The following is a 26,124-nucleotide window of genomic DNA, read 5'->3' as shown; positions in this document are numbered from 1 at the left end:
CAAGGACTTTGATGATCTCAGGTTCAATTCCCTGCCCCAGTTAATATTTAATCATTTATAGAACACAAAGTGGCTTCAGTGGAAAGTCTGAAAGGCTCTTGAAAAGAACACTTCTCTGACCTGAAAAGAGGTCTCAGAGTCACACACAGTCCAAGCAAGTCTTTGGGCATCTGCGTTCTCTTTCTTTCCACGGAGAAACCTGAAATGCTCCATGTACTCTGCAGAAACCCCCACATGGGTAAGCACTTGCCCCTGGCGCGTACAACCCACCACCTCTGTCCAGGAGACAGGAGGTCTTGGACATTGGCCACGTCCCTTGTGCGTACGCACACACGAAGCTACTGCGTCCCACGCGGCAAAGCTGCCGTCCATGCGTGAGGTTGTAGCTTCTGCACTTCCTCTGCTGTGAGAAGGCAGAAGACCCAATTTTGGAAGCAGGGTGTGCAGTTACTAAGGGAGGAAGTAAGAAAAACAGAGCTAAAGTTAGTGAGCATGCAAGGCCCAGGACTTTGTGCAGAGCCACAAGCAGCATGTTTTTCAAATGACTATGAATCTATAAATGGCAGTTGGTTAAAACTCTTCTTTTTGTGACTTGGGTATTTGTAGCCAGCCCAGCTCGGTCAGTCAAGGATTTGAAACAGCCTTCCTTATCAAATACTGAGATTAGTGAAATTAAATAACGGAATACTTGTTCACTAGCATGCCTGGGTATGGAACTGGTTCAAACTGGTTGAACCCCAGTCTCAGCCCAAATTAGCGAAAACAATAGCAAAGCTCCAGAGACCTGCATCTAACTAATTCTGACAAGCTCACTCATTCCCTCTCACAAGCCATTTCTTTTTCTTCTTTTTTTTTTTTTTTTTTTTTTTTTCAATACAGAATGTGATTCTGGTGCTGATTGTTCCACTTTGATTACGGTAGCTCAGTATTTTGATCAGTCACTAAAATGGAAACCTGCAAAGGGTCTACCTATATTTTTGTTTACTGAGCCTTTCAATAAAAATATGTAATTCTGAGAATTCTGCTGGATGGGGAAGACATAAAAGAATTCCAGGCTTTTGGGTCCCAGAAAGCTAAGGTTGCCTCTTTGTGAGCCTGATTTAAATTCCTATTCTTCACTTTTTCTGTAAGCTTATCAGCATCAGCATGGTAAAATTCAGCATTTTATTTTGTCAGTCAACAATATGGAGCAAGAAAACAGGCAAATTATTTAAAAGCTTTTCTCATCTGTGGGCACATCAGTTTCTGAGGCATCATCTCGCACAAGACCAAGTAAATGTTGGGGGCAAGCTTGCAAGCTTGTACCCCTTGACATGGTATCAAAAACTGCTTGATGTAAAGGCAAGAACATGACAGAGGCAATCTAAAAATCCCAAACAAACCCTCACCTTCCATATCAGTGCAAGTTTTGAGAGTTCCCTTAGCAACCAGCACTAAACTTGCATACCTAATTGCTTCTTGCCAGTGATGAAATTGTGTACAAATGCACTGTTGATATACGTGAGATGGGGGGCATGTCAACCTTGCTCAGATGCAAGTTCTCCTGGTGATGAGCAGCTAGACAAAGAGCCGTGTATTTTTGCCAACTGGAGCACGTACATGTACTCGGCTCACAAAATAAATATCACTCCTGATAACGTCCCACTGTCTGTTACCAAGGGTATTTGGAGGGGTTTTGTTGTATCTTCTGCCCCCAAATGGTGTCTCAGGCAGGACTTACAAGAGGGAAAAGAGAGGCCAAAACATCATCTGCGTTTGCTACTGTCCCTTACCTTACCTGGCTCAGTTGCGGTGATGCTCCTTTTAATGAGGGTTTGTCTTCAAACCCAATGAAGTTGTAATAAACCTTTCAGTTGCCATCCATGGACATGAGGCTCAGTCCTTCCCTGAGCCCAGTCGGGAAGAGACAGAGACTACGCTAAAGTAACTCGTGCGAGTAAATCCCTTCGCAGGTCGCTCAGATCCTTGGGAGCACTGCGACAAACTACAACCCCAGCCCACGGTCTTCTCTGATTTGTCTTGGGGACTAACCCAGTACTGCTGCACTGGGCTGGTTTTTACACTCTCAGACTACAAGCCTGAGACTCCAGTGACCACTGCTGTGAAGTTTAACAGGAATAAACGTCCTGTTGTTGTGCCAAAACACACTGTTCATTTGGGGTGCTGCAGGTGATACATAATGAGTATAATTCCCAGCATTTCAGAGGTAGTGTTGGCTGAGATTAGCAAGACTAACTTAATAAAGCACTATGATAATTGCATATTCGCTGGGAAGGGGAAAAATAATCAAATGAAAAAGGACAAAAACAGCAGGGAAAGAAAATTTATTTCCAAGCATCTACGAGAGTGCTACAAACAATAGAGACTAAAACTCAAAGCATTTAAAACTATTAAAAAATGTAGTTGACAATGTCCTCCTTAAAAATTAAACATAAAGATGTAGAAAATGCAGTTATTAACTCTAAAACTTGCTCAAAAGTGAAATAAACCCAGATAGCATCAATGAGAATGGAGTCCTACAAATGAATTTTTTTTACTTTATTTCAATTTGTTAATTTGTAAATTGATACTCGTTTCATTTTTAAATGTTTATTTAAATTTATAATGGAGAAATGTGCAAATCTAGCAAAATATTCTTTGGATTATAAACAGAGAAAAATCAACAACCAAAGAAATTTGAACTGAGTTAATAATAAACTATAGAATTATATAGAATGCATACAGCTATAATAAAGTGAAATATTACAATAAACACTGTAGAGCAAATCTGCTGATTTAGCAAACTCTGCCTTATAAAACATAGGGATATAATGGGACAAGTGAATATGTTACAAATATAGATCTGAAACATCATTCATAATTTTAACGAGTTAAATTTTAATCTAACTACATATATGGGGGTCTTCAGAAAAGCAATACACCAACAAATCAGATTTCCTCTCGGATCAAGCAGTTTGGTACCTGACTGCAAATGAAGGACAAGGTCTGTAAAATGAACGGTAGAAAAATGTGTATCATTTCTATTTATTGCCTCTTCCCATATTGCAGCTGCTGATCTCTGACCCTAAACAGCAAACTATATTAAATTTAGCAGAAGTACAGCTGTACACAGATGCTGAAAATGTTGATGCGCAGAACATATTCCAATCCCTTGCTCATTCTGAACTAATATAAAAAAAGTTATAGATCATTTTTCGATTAAAAACATACATTACAAAGAACAACTCTGAAAGCACTCTGTATTTCTGTCATCACAAATTAAAATGTCTTCCTATCAGTAGACAATGCTATTCTACTGCAGTAAACGAAAAAAAAAAAATCAAAAGAAAAAAAAAAAAAGTAAGTGCCAGAATCTTAATTACTACTCAGGTAAGGTAATTGTCAGGTAGAACAGTCTTTAGGGAACTTATAGCTAAACTGGGTCAGATTTAAGTCTCTAGAACCCGCAGAAGCTTAGCACAGATAGGGAAATTCACAAGCCTGGAGCAAATTGTAAGTACAGAGTACTCCTGTCCACTAAGTCATTTCTGAAACCTCTGGAATTCCTAAGATATAAGATAAATGCATATTACATGGGAAATATTGAAAAGTATTACACTTAATTTAATCCAGAAAACACAGTAGTATTTTATATGAAGATCATTACTGTGTTCTGGGAGCAGCCACAAGCCGTAGATAGAGAGGGTACAAAATGTTCACCAGACATTACATTGTTTTAATCTAAAAAACATTTGTAAAATGTACTTGATTTTTAAATAATCACTTAACAAGGCAACAAACCAACTACAAACACATAATAAATAAGGCTATTAAAAGGTCACAATTGTAGTAAATTAGTCAGAACTATAAATGGGACATTAGAAACACTGTGTTTTTTCCTTATATGCTTAATAACCAGAACAAGAATTAAAAAAGAATCAGTTTATTTCAAAGTCTGCTTCTTATATTGAAGCACATATTAAAGCAACAGTACAATGTTCATAAAATATAAGTGTGATGCTGTAACATTTCTTACATGTCAGAATACTGATATTTGTATGTATACTAAAATAAGAATTTTAAAATTGTACAAATAGATACATTAAAAATGACATAGAAATAGGGCGCCTCCCACTGCAACAAGACAGAGTTTTTATATCTGGCACGTATTAGTTCAAGATGAAAGTATAAGCAAAAAGATTTACAAGAATCAGCAGTAACAAGTTTGATGCTCAAGAGACATAATAATTGTACATTGTACTGTACATACATCATATGGGTTTAAGCTGGCTGAATATTATATATTTCAAGTTTAAAAATGCACTACCATATAGAGTGTCCATAGTTTAAGGCGAAATTACAGCTCAGAACTGTTATCTTTTCTAATTTGTGGAAGCTTCTTTGACATAAAAGATTTAGATGTTCATAATACATAAAAGATTTCCCTTATTTGTAGGTTCACTTTTAGCATTTTCCTTCATTTAAATATTTTGTATTTCTTAAGTGGGTTTTTTCCTTTAGTGAAGTTGGCAGCCAACTTCTGTATTTGCCTTTTGTAGGAAAAGGTACTTCACAGTATTTACCACTTTTATGTCCTTTTTTTTAATCAAAGGAATCCTCTCTGTCAAACTTAAATGTTTAAATGAGATTTTTCTTGATTTTTAAAAAAATACCTGCTTACATTTCTTCTGGATTCTTCAGAACATCGGACACAGTTCTTAAGGCCAAATCTTAAACTTTATTGTTAAGAATCATCATCGAAAGTGTCTTTGGAGCCATACAAGTCTGCAAGTTTCTTAAATCGAGGTCCCCAATTTTGTAGATAGTCGTAGTCCAAATCAGAATCTGTTGTCGCTGACTCTAATGAGCTAAGTGAACCAGCCACTGAGCCTCTTCCTTCATAGCCATAGATCTGAATAGAGTCGTAAGGAGGAGCAGTTGGATCATTATCAGCCTCTTGTATTCTTGTGTTGATGAAATCATCAACATCAACACTATTAGGAGCTGGCCGAAGCCCTGGTCTTGGCATATACTGATACTCAGGTTTTATGTCTTTACGAGGAATAAATCCATTGATGCCATCAGGGTTCTGCAAAGTAGCTATGTCAAAAGCTTCAGTATCTTCCTCTCCTCCACCTTCATCATCATAAGTAATAATGTTCTCTCGGACATCTTCTTCTTCAAAAACAATCAGAGGTTCTTTTTTCTGCCGTTTCAGTGTTACAAACAACACTACAATGACTACAGGAAAAAAAAAAAAAGCAAGTTAGGCTGTACTCTCAAACAGTAGCTGCTTTATAAATAGATTATTACATTCACTGAAACCTCAGCTTTTGTGCTGCAGTTCATCGTGTATTTTTGCTAACGTCTGCAATTTTAGCGTACCTAGCTAAGTAAAAGCCTTGATGCTTGTACACAGAATTGAACGTACTGATTTGAGGTTTTCTGTTTGGGCTGAATGCCATTGCTCTTACTAATTGCTCATTACTGCACGACTAATTCAAGAAAAGCATTTGCGGGCACCCAGTGCTGCACGGACACTGTGACGCTGCCTTTGAGCAGTCCAATCACATGTATATCTGCAACAAAACAAAGATGAATCTTTACTCTCTCCTGTATGCCCACAGCTTAACGCTAATTCCATGTTTCATTTCCATGAAAATAGAATTTTTCTTAAGTAACACCTTAAGACACATGCCTCTGTTGTTGCGTTCCTTCTCACTGCAAGTTTCTATAAAATAACTTTAAAATACATATGAAAAGAAAGACTATAGATTACTATGGGCAAATTAAAACATTTTGTATAAATATTTTCAAATCATCAGGAAATGCTTTACAGCACTTTCTTAAAAGCCGGTCTTCTGAGCCATTCATTTGTCTTCAACACAAGAGGAGTTAGAGGGAAATAGCTGGCAGGAGCCATTAATCCTGGCTGACCTCAATAAGGAACTTGTCATCCAGGGAAGATCACAAAACTTAAAACTGTATGTCATGACCTCCTTTAAACAGTGTCCCTGATTAACTGATATTAGGCCACAAAAGGACATTCTCTGAGCACACCTAGACAAATTCATTGGTGTTTGCTATTGCAGTTATCATATATTGGATTTCAGCCAGGCAGGTTAGTACCTCCTATAAAAATAAAAGCTAAGAAATTAAGATTCATTTATCCATCTTGGAGCTGAAGGTAAGGTTAATTTTTTTAACACAAACAAGTATAGAAGAGTAATAAGTCAAGAACTTTTTTACCTAACAAAATCACAATGCAAGCAAGAATGGCAATTAAAGCTCCGGTGCTTAATCCGGCATTGAGGATGTAGGCTTCGGCGTTACAGGAGAGCAAGGAGCCATTGCTGTCACAGCCGCAGACCCGAATGGTGAGGGTGTTGGTGCTGCTCATAGGGGGAAGTCCACCATCACTTATTACAATAGGGAGAAGGTATAAATCTTGCTTTTGGCGACTAAATCCTTCACGTCTAACAAGAACACTTGCTGTGTTATCTGTTTAAAGAAGAGAGATAGTCATCAGTATTTTTTCCACAAAGTCATCCTCTTAGTAAATATTGAAAAAACATATCTTGCTACAATGGCTCTGAATTTTTAGATGCCTTAGCATTATTTGTACAATAAACCGGTACAAAGTATCACCTTCCTCATAACCCAAGAGCAATTACAGTATTGTGTTTCATTCATACAGCACCACACTCGATTTTAATTGTTTCAGGGTGATGAGGGTAACACAAGAACACAAAAAATCTCTGTTAGTACCTCCTTTTAGCACCTCACTAACTTTCTGGGAAACTCGGAATACTTCTTCAACTACCAGAATGACTGGACCTTAGTACTGCTGTTTGAGCTGATTCTAGTCTCTTTCCAGAATTAAAGCCTTCAGTGGAAGAGTAAAAACGAAATCTCCCTGATTTATTTGTTGTTCTTGGCATGAGACCTACAGGAATGGATGGCAGAAATCTTTACCAAAATGGCCTGTGTTAATGACACTCCCAGCAAAATGAAATCCAACATTTGCTATTAGCAGATTTGAGCCTCAGCGTTGACCTTTCAGTGAGAAACACCAAAGTGAGCAGTATTTTATCAGAACCTGCTTTTCATCCAGACTCCCAAAGCCAGAATTCAGAAGGCTTGATCATACGTGCCCAGTACGCCTGGGCACATTTTGAATTATGTGGCTGTGAGGAAGAGTTAAAGCATTGCTCCAACACTCTTTCCAGTTCTCACGGCGTGGTTGCCTGCCGTGGGCTTCCTGGTGGTGGAGGGGATGGAAACGGAGCTGCCACCTCAGCACAGAAGGTCGTTTTGGATAGTCCTTCACACTTTGCGGGGCAAAAGCATTTGAAAGGGAAGTGCGTGACATGAAACGCTGGGGTGAGACGGCCAGTGCTTCCTGCTCCAAGCCATGCCAGACAAAAGCTAGGAAACTCGAACAGCATTTCTTTATTGTGCTCCTTGTTTCTCAGTTCTCAGACCGAACCAAAGTTTATAAAACTGCAAACACGCTGAAGTAAATAAAATTAAACAATCATATCCGTGGTTTTCAGACCTTCAAAAACTAGTTTAGGGTGAGGACTTATTCACATAACCTTTTCTGTTTTGCCATGTTCTTTACTTTTCACTATATAACGGGAAGGAAAAAAAAAAAGAAAAGAATGGTTCTTTTATCTACTAAGGCAGGGCTATTCACCTCCACCGGTACCCATTTTACTATTGCCTCAGGGTACTGCAGAAGATTAATCATTCTTCTGTTGAAGAGTCAGCATAAATTCCAGAATTTAATAATGCAAATCATAAAACCTCTCTTAATGATCTAATCACTGCTATTTCCATGAAAGTTTGTGAATAAATTATACTGAAAGAGAAGTATTCTTGCCTTATATTAACCACTCTGGCAGGCAGTGCCCCCGATGTAGAACGAGGCCTGAAACCGTCCACAAATTTGGTGGGCACAGGTCAATTTATGAGATGAGAAGGATGTTTGCGCTAGGGCCCTGCTTATCTGACTCTCCCACCAGTAGCTTCTGCAGGTCACACCAGAAAGGATGAAATTTTTTTAGGACCGTCCTAGGTACGATCTGTTTGCTACATGCCAAATTAGTTCATCTCCCCATATCTACACCTCTCCTGCCAGGCCCACCACACCTGATGCCCAGTGTGGTTACCTCAGCATGACAGAACTGGAGTCTTTCTGATACTGAAGTCTCACAAAAATAACATCTGGATAGTAATCAGCTTGTTAACTTCTCCTTTACATGATGGTCATATTGGCCAGGGACAGGGAAGCTGATAAGGATGTGATTATATACTACCTGTGGTTTTTGGAGGTGCCCTTCATCTCTTTTCAGAGACTTTCTAACCTCTTAAAGGTTTACGGGCAACATTTGCCCAACAAATGCAAGGCTCTGTAGCACAATTTTTTAAAGGACCTTACTGATATCAGTGTGTGACAGGAGTCTTATTTTAGGACTTTAAATTAATGGGCTTGTAACAATTTGGTATAAATAGAAATGTAACATCTAATAGCTATTAACACATCAACTAATACTTGAACTAATATATATTGATATAGAATAAAACTATTCCACAGGGTTCTCTAAAATGCATTTAATCATTCATTTTCTCAATATGAGAAGAAAGATCTGCTCTATTAAATGAAAAATCACAATAGGACAGGTTACTCTTGTAGCAAAAAATATGAACATTAATAGTGGGCTGAGCTACAACTGCCTAGAGGCTGCAAAGGTAATATGGAAGGAAACACAGGCAATATCATATATTAGTATATTTAGTCTGTTGGCTACACATTTTTATGATATTGTATTACATTGTGTTATATTGTATTATATTGTGTTATATTATATTATATATTATTGTATTTCACTTGAATTTTGGCAGTTTAAATACTACTCCTAACTCAAAATAAGAAAAGGATGTCAAATTAGTCAGTTACTATACAGACAGGCCAATTCCACTGCAGTCAATTACATTATACTAAGGCTGAATTTGATCCAATGGTTGATTTATCTGGCCTAACTTGAAGTCATTTCCAGTTTAATATAATTTAAAAAAAAAAATAAAATCCAATCAACATGCCTGGATAAAGTTTAAAAAGGACTACCATGTATCAGCCCTAAAAGGTCATTTTTAACACTTTTTTTCTGTTTATGTTCACTTCTCGCATTTAGAAGAAACATAATATCCATAAGAGGAAAAAAACCTCTTTTACCTAGATAAAAGATAACATATAATCCTAGCTAATATTATCATCCTTGCTTTTTTCATTATTTTCCAGTCCCAGGAGTATAACTATAATCCAGGTATAATGGCATTTTTTAAGCCAAGAAACAGAAGTTAAATGTCAATACCAGCTTAAAACTATTACTTAACACATATGGGAGCTACCTGACTGACAGTCTTAACGAACACAATGGGGGTTAATGCAAGACAAGGAAGAAAAAAGCCATCTCAACACCATCCAGAAAAATACACATGCTCTCATTTTTCCAGATGTTATTGTCTGGGATATCCAATATCCAAAAGTGTTGTAACTGAAGATTACCTATACTCTCCATGAAGTCTTCACAATTAGAAGTTAAAATTGTATTACTTTATGGTGATCTTTATAGTGATCTTCCTGACCTTTGGTTTTCATCTTTTTCTCTGGTGATCTTCTTGATGGTTTTCCAATTTTTCTTCTGCATACAGGCAAATGTAGCTTAGCTTTTGGGTGGTTCTTAACCTATATATTGTGTAAGGAGGCTTCTAGATTAAAGAAGCTGACTGCAGCGTGAACATTATCACCTATATCAGAATGTGAGTGCTGCTTCAGCAAGAAACCTAAACAATTTCAGGGATCCAACTGTCTAAAATCATTACCAGGCAGTGGCAATTGCTCTGGATAATCAAGGCAAAATCCCGTAACTTTATTGTTCATATGTTTCAAAATGTCTTGATTAAAAGGTCTGAAATTGAGAGCCAGAGGACAAGTTTCTATTAAAAAAGTGGATTTTAGTCACTGATTTTAGTGGACTCACAAATTTAATTTCAGTCTTTGCAAAGCACTATCTTGTGTATTTGAGAACATTACTACTACACCTCGCTTTTGCCATTGCGGTGTAATTCGTCCTTGTGCAGCATGGTAAAGCGAGGTGGTTGCAATCCTTCCAACAACATTGGCTACGTGCGAGGCCTCCACACGAGGTGAGTGAGCCCAAGTAAAGGGCATTTCGGTTTAGGACAGAGCAGGATTAAAAGCAGGAAATCCATTTGCTAAAAATCCGTCTCTCTGCTGTGAAGTACCGTGAGACTCTACTTCTCTTTTGAAGCTTTGACTTCAATAGGAGTAAAATTGAACAGAGCCTGGGCAAACACAGTACTGTTTATTTACGTGATATAATGTAAGTAAACAGCGCAAAAGTAATTCAGTGTTTTATCACAGCATGTGATAAGCCATTATCTCATGTTTTCTATGGAAGACAGTCTCAGCTGAAAAACTTGGTAACACAGTAGGCTATTAATAGGATGTAGAATGTGATTATGTTTTTTGGATTACTGCAGTATGTGATTACTTTTAGGAGTTGGTAGAAAGAAACTCTATTAAATGATAATTATAGGACTGTATTCACTTTAAAGTTCTGTAATAGACCCAAACATTGGAGTTTTCATTAACTCTCCTCCACAGTTAATAAAGCCATTTTTCTTTGAAACTAGCAGTTCCCTCTGAAAGCAGTGGCATGGTATATAGACTACACGGATTTACAACTGAAAAAAACCCCAACAACTTTAAATGATTGTGTAAATTATTTGACTTGCAAATGGTAACACACTCTCTCTGAGAAGTTTTTTTTTATATGGAAGTACCTAGAATTTTAAATTTTTACTTTGCTCTATACCATAACTTACTTTAAAAAAAACCCACAGAAATAGTTAAATTAACAACATCACTGCACTGAGGATTTTACAAAAATGAGGAAAAGAGAGGATGGAAGTGGACGGATTTCATTGCACTATTCAGTTCCCAAACATGAAATTATACAGGAAGATTCAATCCTTAAATACTGTCTTGTTGAAACAACCTTTTGCAGTATTGTCAGGTTCACTGCATTCAACTGACATCATCATTTCAATTACAAAACATTTTTATCTGGGTTAATTTTGTCATTAAAAAGAAGAATGAATTTGCTGCATATGAAAATGAAGGATTAGTGGAATTGGCTGGAGTCAGGAACCATAATACCATTTGCCTGCAGCTGTATCAGAGCATCTCAATTCTAACCTATGCTGCTTCTGTTAGATTATAAAATCTAATCCATTTTCAGTTTGATACAGTGACCATAAAGCATCATTTAAAGAGAAACTTGGCCTCAGGGTCTCAAGCAAAGAATACGTTTTTATTTACTTCCCTCTAAAAATACATTCATCAATTTTTCAAATATTGTGTTTTACTACTTTAAAGAGAATAAATATAACCCCTCCACTGGATCCTGTATGAATTGCTTATGTATGTACAAGCGTCAAGCACTAGGCAACCGTATTACTTTGATCCTTCAAGAATAACAGAAATTTTGTTTGGGAACTCTGATGTTAATTACCCTCACTTCAGATGTTGATAGAGATATAAAGCATGCCACAACATAATACTTGAGAGAAAAATGTTTTTGCTGAAATCACGTATCTGGATTATGCTGCTTTTTGTACTTCTGGCAATCTAGAAGAAATCATTGGATTAATTATTTAAACCAGTTCAACTAAGTTCTACTTTCCAGAAAACAGACACATTTCCTTCAAACATTAAACCTTGCTAATGAAAACCAAGTTCTTAGAAGCTGAAGCAGTTTTTTCCTGTACAGGAAAATAGCAAATTAACATTGAATGAGAATATTATATTGATTATTGTTAAATAAATAATAATAAAAAAATGTATAATGGCTGAAACTGTCTTTTTTCTGTTTACCCCACTCTGGCCTCCTCAACCGCTGACAAGTTAGGTTCACCGATGCTATTATGTTAGATGACCAAATATGTTTTGATGCTCACCTATGCCTGTATTTCATTTTTTTTTTGCCTACAAATTTCTTACATCTTAACATCAATCTGAATGTAAGGCTATACTATATTTCATGAACAGAAAATTGGCAGAGGGATCAGGATACTCATATCCTGAGATACACCCAATCTGGGTATGTTTCACAACAGAAATCAATATTTGTATTTCCGACAAAAGGTTAGTGTGGCAGTGATTTTATTCCATTAGGAAACTACTCTATGTCTCTTGTGATCCATAATTTAGAAAAAACTAGCAAGCAGAGTAAGGTGAACAAATACAAGCAACCTAACGATTTATCCTGCCTCAGCTAATTTTAGCTTAGCAAGTAAGTTTTCTCTGAATCAAGGAGATCTGCCAATTACGTTTAGTGAATGTTTTTGTCAATGTTTTTTACCCTCTTCCTGGGAGACAAAATGGCAGTGGATTCTTCATGTAGGATATTATTATGTAATTTAAAATACGTATTCGAGAAAATGAAAGTGAGTTAACAAGCATTACATTATTCCAAGAACATCCTTGTATTTGAGCTATATTTTTTCCTGCCTTCCTCCTCTAAATCTCTGGAAAACAGACACTGTCAAAGTTAATGAAAATGCTGTTGCATGACATTATGTTGGCCATTAGTTTTACTTTGTCATTTCTTTGGACCCTAGTATAGAGGAAATCTTCACACAAACCTCTGTTGTCTCTGAGTGTAAAATTTGGATTATGAATAATTTCAGGTGGTAAACTGAAGATAAATCTTGGTCCATTGGCCGAGTCATCCTTGTCATCAGCACTAATTGTAATAAATTGCTGTAAAAGAAAAGTACTCTGTAAACAAACAGCTCCTTCTCTCAATACATCACATATAGACAGCATTCTGAAAAATCTCTTGAATACAAAGAATCCTGAAATAGCAGAAACCCTCCAAACACCTCAACAAACATATGCAATTATAAACACAGAGCAGACTCGAAACTAGAACAGGCTATCTTTATTTGCTATTACATTTAACCAACACAGAATTATAGATGTAAAAGTATATATCTCTATATACATTCTTATATACAAATATGTGCTAATGATGACTGAAGAGACTAAATAAAATTCTGCAGAAAATTCGGCAGCTCAGAGGAAGTTAAGCGCAATGTCCTTTTCAAACTGCTACACTAACTGCAAAAGTGCAGATAATGTGTAGAGCCATATTTTTGTATGATACTAACCCCTCTTCCTCACAGATTGTTCAGGGATAAATCTGTAGGCTAAACTCCACAAGCACTGTACTGTGATTCTTCCCATAAGATGCTGAGTATTTCTGTAATATCCAAAACAGGCTCACAACTGGGAAAGCTGCTCCCAACCAGCTTTCGCTGCCCATGTGATGGTGGATACTCAGTCAACACCAGCCATATTCAATGCACGAAAGCACTGTATCTATAACTGTTGATAGCAGTTCAAAATAAAAACACAGGAAATTGCCTTTCTGTGTGCTCTAGGCATTTTGCCCCAAATTTCAAAATAAACATTAATTTACTACCACTCATTTGAGTTGCCAACACGAAACTGGGCTAACACCCTGCAGAAAGAAATTCACGCGCAGGGAAGATGGTGGGCACAGGCATACCTGATTGCTTCGAGCATTCTCACAGACAAATGCTTCATAGGCTGCTGCGAATTTTGGGGCATTGTCATTGACATCAACGACCTTAATTGCAACTGGAACTTTGGCTTCCTGGTGTTGTTTGTCTATGGGAGTAAGCAAAACCAAATCAAACAGAAGCAGGAAAACACCTCAAAACAAACAAAATCCCAGCTGTATCCAGGTAAAAATGAAATAGGCTAAAGTATTTCTATTGGGATTTATTGCAGCTTATCAAATTAAGACAATGAGAAGACTACAGAATTTATGCCATTGATTATAAAATACCTCAGTGAAATACTTACGGACTTCAACTGCAAAGACAGAGATATTATGCCAAGCAATTTCTTCCCTATCCAAAGCTTTTATTGTCTTGATATTGCCATCTTCTGCATTAATAATAAAATACCTTTCAAGGTCAGTGTGACGATCAATTGAATATCTGAAGAAGATTGAAAGTTAGTAATTAGATAAAAGGAGGACTTAGTAGTTTCATGTATCCAAACTTGTTCTAGAACGTTATTATTTTTAAATAATTGTAAGTAGTACACTTATTGTTACCCTTAATATCATTGTCAAAGGGATGATATGTGTTCTTTTAAAAGGAGAGTCATCTGGTTGGTTTCTACATTTAGAAAAAATATTACATCAGAGTGTTTGTAGTAAGTGTAAATTTTTGTTCTTTGAAGTCTCTATATTAAAGCTGCCAAATTTTCTTTATTTTCTTCTCTTATGAAACATGATAAAAATACCTAATGTGATATTTATGTTTTCTACTGTTTCATATTAGTCATGAAGATCTTTTAAATCTTCTGATATTCGGATTACTCAGAATGTTAATTGATCATACCAGATTATTAAATATTATCCATTATCTACACATTTGTACAGCTTTATACAGCTCCGTTTTTTGTATCTGTACCTTGCAATTCTTTGAAATGTTAACTATAGCCACAAAACAGAGTTTCATAATTCAGTTTACACTTAGAACATGACAAACAAAAATAAATGAACAGAAGACTACCCAATGTAACTGCAGAAAGTAGGTGTGTGTATGTGCTTGTCATTAGCAATTAACGCTTAGCAATAACCCAACATAATCTCTAATCTACTGCATAGCCTTCTATCTTTTGAAAAAAAACATGTGATAACAGCATAGGCTATTTTATAGAAGATATGATTTAGAACAGAGTCTAACACAGATGTCCTTAAGTATATTTTAGTTAGACATAGCTATGGTATGCTTTCTTAGCGATACAGGCTTTGAGAAACTAGGAGTTTATGGAACAAGACAAAAAAACAATGCTGTATGGTTAAAGTTATTAATATTCTGGGTGAATTTAGAATATTACTGTGCTTGCAAAACTTGCATAACAATTCTAAAAGCTAATGTTTAGAAAGAAACAGCATGCTCTAATGAAGCATACCTTATAGCACTGTTTGCAGCATCAGGGTCTTTGGCATGTACTTTTCCAACCACAGTACCAGATGCTGCATTTTCTTGTACTTCAAAAATATAACTTGGCTTTAAAAACACAGGTGGCTCATCAGCATCTTCCACTGATATCTTCACTGTTACTGTGTCCTTGAATGGCCCATTGCTGATGAACTTAGGATCAATATGTACATTGGCTGCCTCTACCTTCAGACTGTAGGACTTTTTGGTTTCAAAATCTAAGCGCTGAGAGAAACAAGACAATGCATTCCACAGTTAGGAAAACTAGAGTGTAATAGCACTAAGCAGTCCCCTAGTATTCAATGACATAAAACAAATGTGAGCATCTGTCAACAAGCTTGGACTGAAATGTGTGTATTTAAAAACATAAAGACTCAAATGGAAGGAGCTACATTCTATGTACGGAGCAGCATAGGAAGGCACTCAAAATATCACAACAGAGTCCTCGTCTTGCTCTTTGCTTGCTGTATCACTCAGAAGAGCATCTTTACTACGAAAATTAGCCTTTTCTTCATGCAGCCTTCCAGGTAGCACAAAAGAGTAACGGATAGGAAAGGGGTTCCCATGGAATGCCAGGCTTGGTCGATCCCAAGCTGGCAAGCTTTCCTTTAGAGATATGGATGTGCCTTGAATTGCTAATAGATGCACCATGAGATAGGAGACAGAGAAGTTAAATTATTTAAGTAGTAGGGGAAATACAAAGATGCTTTGCAGTGCTTTCATTTCTTTAGTTCTTTCCATCCATAGATCTCATAGCACTTTACTAAGGGGAGGTGAGACAATGCCCCGTGAGGTAAGTCCCTTTGGGAGTCTGATCAAAGTCACAGCATACCTGCATTGTCACTGACATGAAATGGCTGCAGTGTTGCAGTATTGGTAGCCTCAAAATGATCACGCAGGTGCCAACTGCAATTCACAAAGTACGCTAACACCATAGACTGAATGGTGTGACAGTTCACCCACGTTTTAAAATACACAAAAAATACACTCCCACCTCTCGAACAGCTACAGTAACTGAACCACGGTGTAGCTTTGACTAGAGGAGACCTTTGGGTCTCTTCCTGAGAGACTGCCCCAATGTGCAGGGCAGGGCTAGCTTTAAAGTTAAGTTGCCCAGGCCTTCTCCTTTGAGTTTTGATTATCTCCAAGACAGATGAATAGCTATAGAGACACAAAGGGCAAAATAATAATGCTTAAATAATGAATAAGATTTATGACTACAATTTGTAATTTAAAATTCATTTTAATAACACTTTTGAAGATCACACTGATGGATTGTATATAAAATCACCTCAGTATTTTTGCTGCTTTTTGCATAGCCTGTGGCTCCTTCAGAACAATATTCTGGACAATGCACAGCTGAAGAATTCAAACTATAGGCCATGAGGCTATTCAGACTGAACATAAAGCAACAGTGAATGTCTGCTACTTATCAGCACTAGGCAAAACTTCATTAACAATGAAGCTGATGGCATTGTATTTTACCGTGACTTTTTATTATGAATTCATTTAGTTTGTGCAATTAATCCACTGTACAGTATTTATGTAACTCTTCTTGGTTATTTTCTTCCATTCCAATTCAGCTAATGGGGAAATGGAATATTAAGAGTTAATCACAGCTTTAGAAACACACATTTACTGATATTTTAGATTAGGTGGTAATCCTTTATTACCAAATATTCTGTCAGCAACAAAGAATACTACACATTAGTGGCTATTACTCACCTTCTTAAGCTTTACAACACCTTCCTGAGTCTCATAATCTGTTGTAATTTCAAACATCTCCATGCCATCTCCATCAATGATGCTGTAAGCTACTAAGCCATTTTCCCCAATGTCTGGATCTTTGGCCTTCACTCTTCCTACTTCCTCTCCTGGGACAGCTGCTTCCGACACTGACATCTGGTACACACCTAGTGGAAGAAAAAAAGGCATTTGCCTTAAGTACGCAGTCTGCTCTTCAGTTGTGTATTTACTCATTTAACTTGTAAGTTCCAAATAAACGCAGTAATTTTTTACGTTTTCAAATCCCCCAAAGGAATGTTATGTTATAAAGAGCTCTGAGAAGCAAGTCATCTGTGAAATCTTAAAACACATTGCTAATCTATATAACATTACCTCCTCACTAATGTTTTATACAACATCTGTGTATCATTCTGTTCAGGGTGGGGTTAAAAATACAACCAATCATTCAGAATGCAGAAATTGTTGTGACATCAAGGTTAGTATTCATATCAAAAATGTTATTACAAAAATGGAAGAAAAATTCTCTTTCATATCACTCATGGTATGACCTTCAACTCTGTAGAGTCCAGAAGCATTTCTTCCCATTCATTCAGGAGCCACAAATTGTATACAACGAATTGGATAATACCTCTCTGCTATGCTGGCTAAAGAATAACCCTGCTGCTTTCTGTGGCTTCAATTTGGAGTGTGAACATATAGTAGCAATGAGTGTTAAAATTTAACACAACAGAGAATACATACCAATATGTATGGGACCCCATACTGAACAAAAAATGGCTTTCCCTCATCAAACTCCAGTAGGAAAACCATCCCCAAACATCCCACAGATGTGCTGCCATACAGGTTTTTCCTTCCATATTCAGGGACACCAGAGGAGACCAATACTGTTCCTGGATAAATCTCTCTCCAACAGTTGTCCTTTAGGCAGCACTGATTCCAGGACCTTCCCAACCCGCTCCAGAGTTCAGATAACATAACCTGATCCTAAATGTACAAATCTATGTCAGCATTTTCTGCCACTTCATCAGTGTTAATAAATTGGGGGAAGAAAAAAGAAGCATAAGAAAATAAAATAATCTAATTTATCCCACCCTCCATAGTTGCTCTTTTTTGCTATCCAAGCACCCTAGGAACATCAGGACATCAAGAGACTTACACCAGGCAGAGACTTGGCTCATTACCCATAAAAACAATTGGCACATGTCATCGAAACAGGTCATTAACTCCAGTCACAAAGAACCCCAAATTTAAGCACATAACTCATAAAGGGTTTGAGCAATGAACAAAAAAAAAAAAGGAAAAGAAGAATAAAAAATCAATCACTTGATATTTATATAAACAGGTCAAATCCTGGGTTTGAGTTACAAAGCATTCTGAATTAAGGTTTTAAGTTGAGGGTGAATGATTGAGTAAGTGCTACTTGGTGTTTCTGATAATTTTCTCCCAAAATGCTCAGTAAAGTGTCTTGAATTTGTAGAGGAAAATCCATCATTTGATGGAGTTACTCAACAAAATACCATATACTGGGGTCCCAGGTTATGAATTGGAATGAAAAGGTATGTTTGTGAGGTATGTAAAGCCTGACATCTTTAGGGGTTAATACTCTCCTATTAGAATGGTAGAAAAGGCTGACAGATTTTTACATTTAGGGACTGGCTATGTAATTTAAGTTCTTGCATGAGGGTGCAGGAAGCTGCAACATTGGAAGAGCTGTTAGAGAGACCGTCATGTCCAGGACATATCAGTGTCATAACGGTCACTCAGAGGAGAAACAGGGTGGGCTGGGATGGTGTGTATACTGCACTCCAAAAAAAATCCCACCAAACCCATGCAGAGATGAGATGCAGAACAGATGTGTGGGTCCATTAATGTACTTCCACCCAACTGTGAAGACTGAATCTGTTAATGTCAGCCCTGATTAATTTTATATCTGAAAAATAAATAGCACAGGTATAAAAAAATGACTTTGTTTGACCACCAGCAATTCCCTTCAACCGTCAATTTAAAAATGTAATTGTACTAAATTTAGTCTGTATTGCCATGGTAAATATAATCTTGAGGAGTATCCAGTCTTAACTTTTATCCTTACGGACATTCGCCATTCACAGAGAGTGTTTACAGAAGTAAAGGATCAGGCACCGACCCTTAAAATGAAAGGCTATGTGAAATAAAAAATGATGCTCATTCACTTGAAGGTCTGTCAAAGACCTGCAAGGGCATAATCAGGAGCTGTTAACAGATTGTGCAACACTTTCATCAAGGGCCAAGAATAGCAAGACACTTCAAGTCTGAGATATACAGCTGTAAGAACAAAAAGTAGATCTCCTTTCCATTGTCCATCTTCATCAAAAAACAAAGTGGGTTTGTTCATTGAAAATTACTATCATAACTTTGCTTGCAAATAGCTCTGAACATGGAGTACTGAAAGGCATGACATGAGGCCACTTGGAGACTTCTTTCAAACACTGTAAATCTACCTGGAGAGCTTTCTGTTGTATACACGTTATGTGCCTACTCCATACTGCAATTCTCCCAACACAGAAGAATCTGTTCTTACACAGTACATGCAGGGATTGTTTTAACCTCCTCCTATCTCCATGCTGCAATGATTTCTTAATGTTCTTGTGGTCTGAGCAGAGCAGTAAACACCGCTTGCTTTTTTAAAGTGTCTTTTACATCTACACTATAACTATGAAAATGGGAAAGGAGGTAAACCAGCTTATCCCAGCACTGCTGCAGGGCAGGTACATTTTCTGGTATTTTTGACAGATTTGGTTTAACACACAAGACAGTCCTCGAGAAATGGGGCTTCTTTCTCCATTAACAGAGAAGACAGTCTATGTCTCCCTGATCATATCACAGGTATATTTCTAATATAACATGGTCCAGTAGTTTAAAAAATGAAGTGTAAGGTTAGGAATCTTTGTAATCTAATCTTGACCTCAAAAGGTCTCACTGCAACACAAAGCAAATAATTCAGATACTAAAGCTCTATATGTTTGTCCTGGTTTTGGCTAGGATAGAGTTAATTTTCCTTCTAGTAGCTGGTATAGTGCTGTGTTTTGGATTTAGTATGAGAAGAACGTTGATAACACACTGGTGTTTTCAGCTGTTGCTAAGTAGTGTTTATACTATGTCAAGGATTTTCCAGCTTCTCATGCCCAGCCAGCAAGAAGGCTGGAGGGGCACAAGAAGCTGGGAGGGGACACAGCCAGGGCAGCTGACCCAAACTGGCCAAAGGGGTATTCCAGACCATGTGACATCATGCCCAGTATATAAACTGGGGGGACTTGGCCTGGGGGGGCAGATTGCTGCTCAGGAACTAACTGGGCATTGGTCAGATGCATTTTATTATTGTTGTAATTATCATTATTATTGTCTTCCTTTGTATTCTATTAAACTGTTCTTATCTCAACCAATGAGTTTTACTCCCCCTCCCCCCCCCCCCAATTCTCTCCCCCATCCCACTGGGTGCATGGTGTTTACTTGCTAGCTGAGGTTAAACAACGACAATGTTACTAGCAAAAATGTGCAAATAATATTTATCTATTCACATGTGTGCTGTGATAATCCATCAATTACTGCTTTTTGAAGTTTTGAATAAGTCTGATACTATACAAATACTAGTACTAGTAGTAAATGTGAGTAAGGATTTTGTTGTTACTTACTCTGTGGGAACTTTGGTGGGTTGTCATTGACATCTGTAAGTGTAATTGTCACTTTGGTTGTCCCTGAGAGGCCTCCCATGTGTCCTCCCATATCTTTTGCCTGTATTACAACGTGATACTCTTCTTTAGCTTCTCTGTCCATATTCGGAAGGGCAGTTCGGATAATTCCTAAAAATAAAAAGAAAATATAGTACATACAAATTTTCACAGGTTAACATCACAAAAGGTTGGATACTACATTTTTAGCTTGCATTAAAATACAGCAATATTTGCAGTGATGGTGCAGATTCTGTTTTCCCTACACTGTGCATCATGCTATGCAAGGAAAGTAGCCCAAATATTCAACACAGCTGAACACAGAACAACCCTGGAGAATTACAGTTCAGCAGAGAAACTGCCATTTCTATCATACTATATCATACCACAAAAGAAATAGTATCATCTTTCTAGTGTAGTGTACCCAGAAGCTCTACCAAATGCCAGGGATGAACCTGCAAAAGAGCTTAGCTAGAATCAAGAGAGAATGAAGGAAGCTTTGCTCAAACACATCAGTAGATATACCCAACTGTACTGCTTCAGTCAATATATTTACATCTTCATTTTAATGTATTCCAATTATGAGGTCCTACTGAAATAAACTGCTCAAGGATACCTGTTTGAGCTTCCACCGAGAAGTACGGCTGACCTTCAAGAATACTGTAAACCAATTTGGCACTGTTCCCATAGGTAGGATCATCAGCATCTGAAGCTGTTACCTGAATAACTGATGTACCTAAAAATGGGAAGCAAACACAGAAGGAATATAGTCAGAAGCATACACATCTGTAAGAACCTTGCAGAGATGCTTTTCAGTCATACAGCATAACTATTTCTTAACTTTTTTACTTCCAGGTCTGGTAAATGAAAAAAAAATACATGGCAATTTATATACGACAAAATAGACTCATACGATCCAAAAAAGATTTATCACCAGCTGTGATGTGGATTAATGTTCTAAGCAGTGAAGATATAAAAGTCAGCAGTCACTCTGTACCATTATGGTTTTTTCCTCAGTAGTTTAAGCGTTATATTGCTTTTGTCGTTAGACAGCTAAACAATAGAGATTTCTTTTTACATTTTCCTTAGTAAGTTTCAGAGAAACCATTCCTGTAAGAAATCTCTGAGATAGACACAAGCTCAAACAGGAGATGAAAATGGAATAGATAGTGTGGCAGTAACTCCTTAGTTTTATTACCCAGCTCTGCCAAAGGAATGATCTTGATGTTTACCCCAGAGGATTCTCACTCCATAAATTCCAGGGGACCCTCACGTTCCTTCCTAGGAGGAAATAGGCCTGTTCTAGGAACCATCTAGAGACACTTCAACCGTGACAGTCAGTAACTGTGCGGGGTTTGAGTTGGTCTGCAAATTAGATAAATTGACTGAGTCACTGGCTGAGCATGAAGTAAATTTTACTTCCCCAAATTCTAGACGATAAGAATTAAATAAAGCCAAGACGTACTGGCAATGCAACATCTTCCATAAGGCCAGGAACTGAAGTGCATTTATGAGTACTTACCTACATTTGATCTCTCTGGCACATTGGCATGGTAGTTTTCATGAAGAAACTCGGGCGGGTTGTCATTTATATCTTGAACTTTAACAATGAATTCAGAAGGTGGTTCCAAAGGTCTGTTAGTGTTTCTGTCTACAGCTTGTGCCGTGAGAGTGTACTGAGCTCTCTCCTCCCGGTCCAGTGTCTTTGTTGCATGGATGTTCCCTGATTTGTCATCAATAACAAAAATGATTCCTGCTCCTTCACCTGAGAGAATGTATTTAATGTTTCCATCTCCAGAATCAATATCTGAATGAAGCTACAAAACAAGAAACAGACATAGCTTAACAAGATGGTATATGGTTCACGTATGTGTTTATGAAACAAAAAAAAAATCATGAAATTACTATCATTTCACAGTTTTCAAAAATCTTGTCTTACATCAGGCAATAATCCATACTAGGGCACACGCTGTGAACACATCTGCTCCCGCATTCGGAGAAGCTGCCTGCACAGACTTGCATGCTACCACACGTAGGGTGCTACTGAGACCCAAGCTTAAAGATTTAAGGAAGAGAATACATGAGAAGACAGTTATAACAGATTCTTCATTCAAATGAAGTTGGAAGGAAGAATCATTTTCACAAAGATTTTCCACACTTTTTACTAACCATATTCTACTAGGTTGCATGTAAAAAGCTGTTAAGTGACAAATGGGAAGTAATGAATGAGCCAGTCAGTGACTGCCAACTAGTTTTTAATTACAACCTCTTTAATATAAAAGAAGTAACAACTGCTTACTAAACATTCTTACTTTCACAACCAATGAACACCGTAGTTTGAGGGATGAGGGAAACATTGAGCCAAGTTAAAGATTCATTGATTTTACACTGACATCTACGAATTGCACAATACTAACCATCTTTTAAACCAGAATACCAAGAATGGTATTCGCTGTCATTGATCCTGTTCTCTGCTCTTTTTGTGCTGGGGTTAAGTCAAGGCAGTTCTGCTGACCATTTATAAACTGGCAAATATAGTATTTTATTTATGTATTTATGTTCTGTTAGTGTTAGACAGTAACAGAATAAAAAATTAGTCCAGGATGTGTGTACGTACACATGTGCATGTAGATATATATCTCCCTCTGTATATAACCCTCGTATATTTAATTTTACTGATAACTTGAAAATGAAAGGAGGAAGAAATACCTATTGAGCAGTACACTTTTACTGAGCTGCTAGGTTATACAATACATTTTTAATTACGATTTTTAAAGACCCAGGAATGATACCAGATATTCTTGAGACATATTGTCGCTCAGGTGGTTGCTGTGGTTCTTGCTGTTGTGTTAAATAACAGCTTGTATACCTTCATGCAAAGGCTGCTGGGGTCAATGGAAAAATTTGTATTCACTTAGGTAGTACTTTGCTTAGCACCTTAACTTACAATAAACCGATTAATTTAGGTTAGTAACTAGCTGCTGAAGAAGCAGCTAATACAACAGAAAAGCCATGGCAAGAAAAAAAGCAACTCCCAAAATAATAATATAAATTATTAATCAATGAACGAAAAAGAAATTCCTTCTTACCCTTCCTACTAGTACAGGATCTGGTCCCGTATACTCTTCTATAACAAAGAACTGATTCCACACCCAGCCTCTTTTTGAACGATGCAGAACTTGTCCTTCTTTTCCTTTTTCATGGTGACCATGAAGTGATGGCCTTGGGTGGTTCAGTTTTTCTGCAGTTATGGCATGGCTGTAATACAGCATGCCCAGGCAGATAAGAGCGGCATGTAAACAATTGTCCTCCTTCATTTTTGGTTATTTTGTAGGCACAGGAGTATCCAAGAATCTACCCCTTCCACCTTGGAAGTCAAAAAGTTTGGGGCTACTGAAAAGTTTCAGATAAAATGTTCTGCACATAGGATGCCACCACACATTAAACACATCACTTTAATGCTCTGCAGCTTCCCAATTTAATTCCTGAAAGAAAGTAAAAAGGAGAAGATTGTCAGTTCTTTTACATCTTTGAGGTGTAATAATTTTTTCATTAAGCAAAATCAAACTAGGACCACCTTGGGAAATTTCAAGATAAGAAGAAGATTAAAATATATTAATAACTCTGAAATACTGAGTAATGAGCATATTTGGTGTTTTGTTACATGCGACTGCCGCCTTATAATGTCTCCTGACTTGCTGGTTAGGGCACTCATTTGGAAGTTGAAAGATAGAGACTCATATTCTCTCATGATCCTTCCAAATGGATTTAGCCCAAGATGCAAGGTAACTCTAGAAATACCTAATTTATATCTAAGCCCTCTTTGGAGCTTAGATATAAGCCTTAGATACAAGCCGTTAAGCCATAGGTTTAGCTAGAAGATAGATACCAAGATACTTCCTTATCAAGAATGGAATATTTCTACACATGCCTGGAAAAAGGCCTTTTCATGACCAACAGGTTTTCATGCTGAAAATAACTACCTATGTTTTTCTAGGCAGGAGCAGTGGCTGACAGAACTCCGAGGACCTACGTTTTGGATTTAGACCCTTGAAGTAGCCCTTCTACCACCCTCCGAGGATCAAGTCATCAAAGTGGAGAAGCAGCAATGATTGCCAATTCTGCTGTCTTTGTGCTGGTGATGATAAACGCCACAAACCAATAAAAACATATTCAGATGCTTTTGATAATATAACAATTGATTGGGCTATTTATTCCTACTTTCCCTGTGATTTAAATTACCAGAATTATATTGATTTCTTACTTTCTACTAATTCTTAAAACACTAAGTCAGAATTAATATTTGAAGAAGAAATTATATAATATAGTGAAACCTGAACTAAGGTCTATACTTCCAGCAGCTAACAATCCATCATACAAGCCACTTGTGACTTATCCCTGGGGTTTCCAATATATTCTCCTTGAATCTTTAGAGAACAGCCAATTTTTACAAGGTCCCTACAATGTTTGTTTCAGCTTCCAGTGTAATTCACTTTATTCTTCTGCAAGATACTAATAAAACACTCAATGCTATATTCATACAGACATATATATAAATATATGGTACCATCTTCTTTAAAAGAGTGATTTTTTTTAATGAGGAATAAGGAGATCTTGCACACAGCATTTGTAGCAGAGAAAATGTGAATATAGGGAAAAAGCTTGAACCTACATCACATTCTATAACTGCAGCAACAGGTGAACATCTCACTAGTACTAAACCCACTCATCTTGGGATGTCTTTCTCGAATCCTGAGCAGTCATGTCCTCCCATCCACGTCCCTTTGCACAGTTTCATAAAAATACACATCCAATGTTGACAGACAAGGGTTAGTAAATTAGTAATTCATAAATAAGGAATGAAATATTTGGGTTTATTTCCCCCCAAAAAAGATTAGTTTTTATTTTTATTTTATTGAAAACTGAAATCACCTCAATTACACCACCACAATGGCTCCAGGATAATGAATTAAAGTCATACATATAAATGCAAATGCAATCTGGCTTCCCTGAGCATATTTATTAAGTACAACATTTGGTTTATCCATTCAATTTTTTACTATTGTTATAGGATGTCACATTACAGATGACACATACCAGCATGGCAGACATGTAAAAGAAAACAATCTTTATTATTTTGGTCAGAAAAATGCTTTTATTCTGACGCAATATATGTGTGCGAAATGTGGAGCTTTAGGTCTGTGGGTTTAGAGCTTATTTCATATCTCCATTTTGTTGAGGGGTAAAAATAAGGTAGGACTTAAAGGACCTGAAAACTGAGATTTAACCTATTTTGGAAGTGGCTTAAATATGAAAGGCCTTTCAACACTAGTTCTTATAGTGGCTTTCTATGATAACAGTTTATTCTAAAAAGAAAGGACACTTTTTTCCCCCCAGTTTTGCATAGAAAAAAAGGAAAACTGAAGCCCCTAGTATGCAGTATTTGCCCAACTTCACTATCATTTAACTTTATTAAACCATAGCAAGCCTTTTTAAATACAATTCAATTTCAAATTCCCTACTCATCCCACAAATGTAAAATGAGTTATTCTGTCCTGTT

The 26,124-nt window shown here is 37.0% G+C and overlaps 1 protein-coding gene across 5 annotated transcripts in view; it reads right to left on the bottom strand.

Annotated features, from left to right (window-relative positions):
• Positions 1-2,342: 2,342 nt before the first annotated feature.
• The window catches only part of CDH11 (cadherin 11), an 83,247-nt gene continuing 59,465 nt past the window's right edge, over positions 2,343-26,124 (bottom strand). For 4 of the 5 annotated variants that reach the window (XM_049805789.1, XM_049805788.1, XM_049805791.1 and 1 more), the window contains 11 exons: positions 23,654-24,049; positions 22,087-22,381; positions 21,181-21,300; positions 20,529-20,696; positions 16,840-17,027; positions 15,086-15,339; positions 13,964-14,100; positions 13,644-13,765; positions 12,715-12,832; positions 6,229-6,480; positions 2,346-5,220 (listed from right to left, as the gene is read on the bottom strand). In XM_049805789.1, coding sequence (XP_049661746.1) covers positions 4,724-5,220; positions 6,229-6,480; positions 12,715-12,832; positions 13,644-13,765; positions 13,964-14,100; positions 15,086-15,339; positions 16,840-17,027; positions 20,529-20,696; positions 21,181-21,300; positions 22,087-22,381; positions 23,654-23,881 — 2,379 coding nt within the window. In that variant the 5' untranslated portion in view covers positions 23,882-24,049 and the 3' untranslated portion in view covers positions 2,346-4,723. Of the gene's footprint in view, positions 5,221-6,228; positions 6,481-9,550; positions 11,795-12,714; positions 12,833-13,643; positions 13,766-13,963; positions 14,101-15,085; positions 15,340-16,839; positions 17,028-20,528; positions 20,697-21,180; positions 21,301-22,086; positions 22,382-23,653; positions 24,050-26,124 lie in introns of those variants that run through there. The other variant, XM_049805792.1, reaches the window with a different exon arrangement.

Source organism: Accipiter gentilis, chromosome 7 (genome assembly GCF_929443795.1).
Source record: "Accipiter gentilis chromosome 7, bAccGen1.1, whole genome shotgun sequence".
Lineage (NCBI taxonomy): Eukaryota > Metazoa > Chordata > Aves > Accipitriformes > Accipitridae > Astur > Astur gentilis.
The sequence above is the reverse complement of the archived record's forward strand: the minus strand, read 5'-3'. Positions and strand labels throughout refer to the sequence as shown.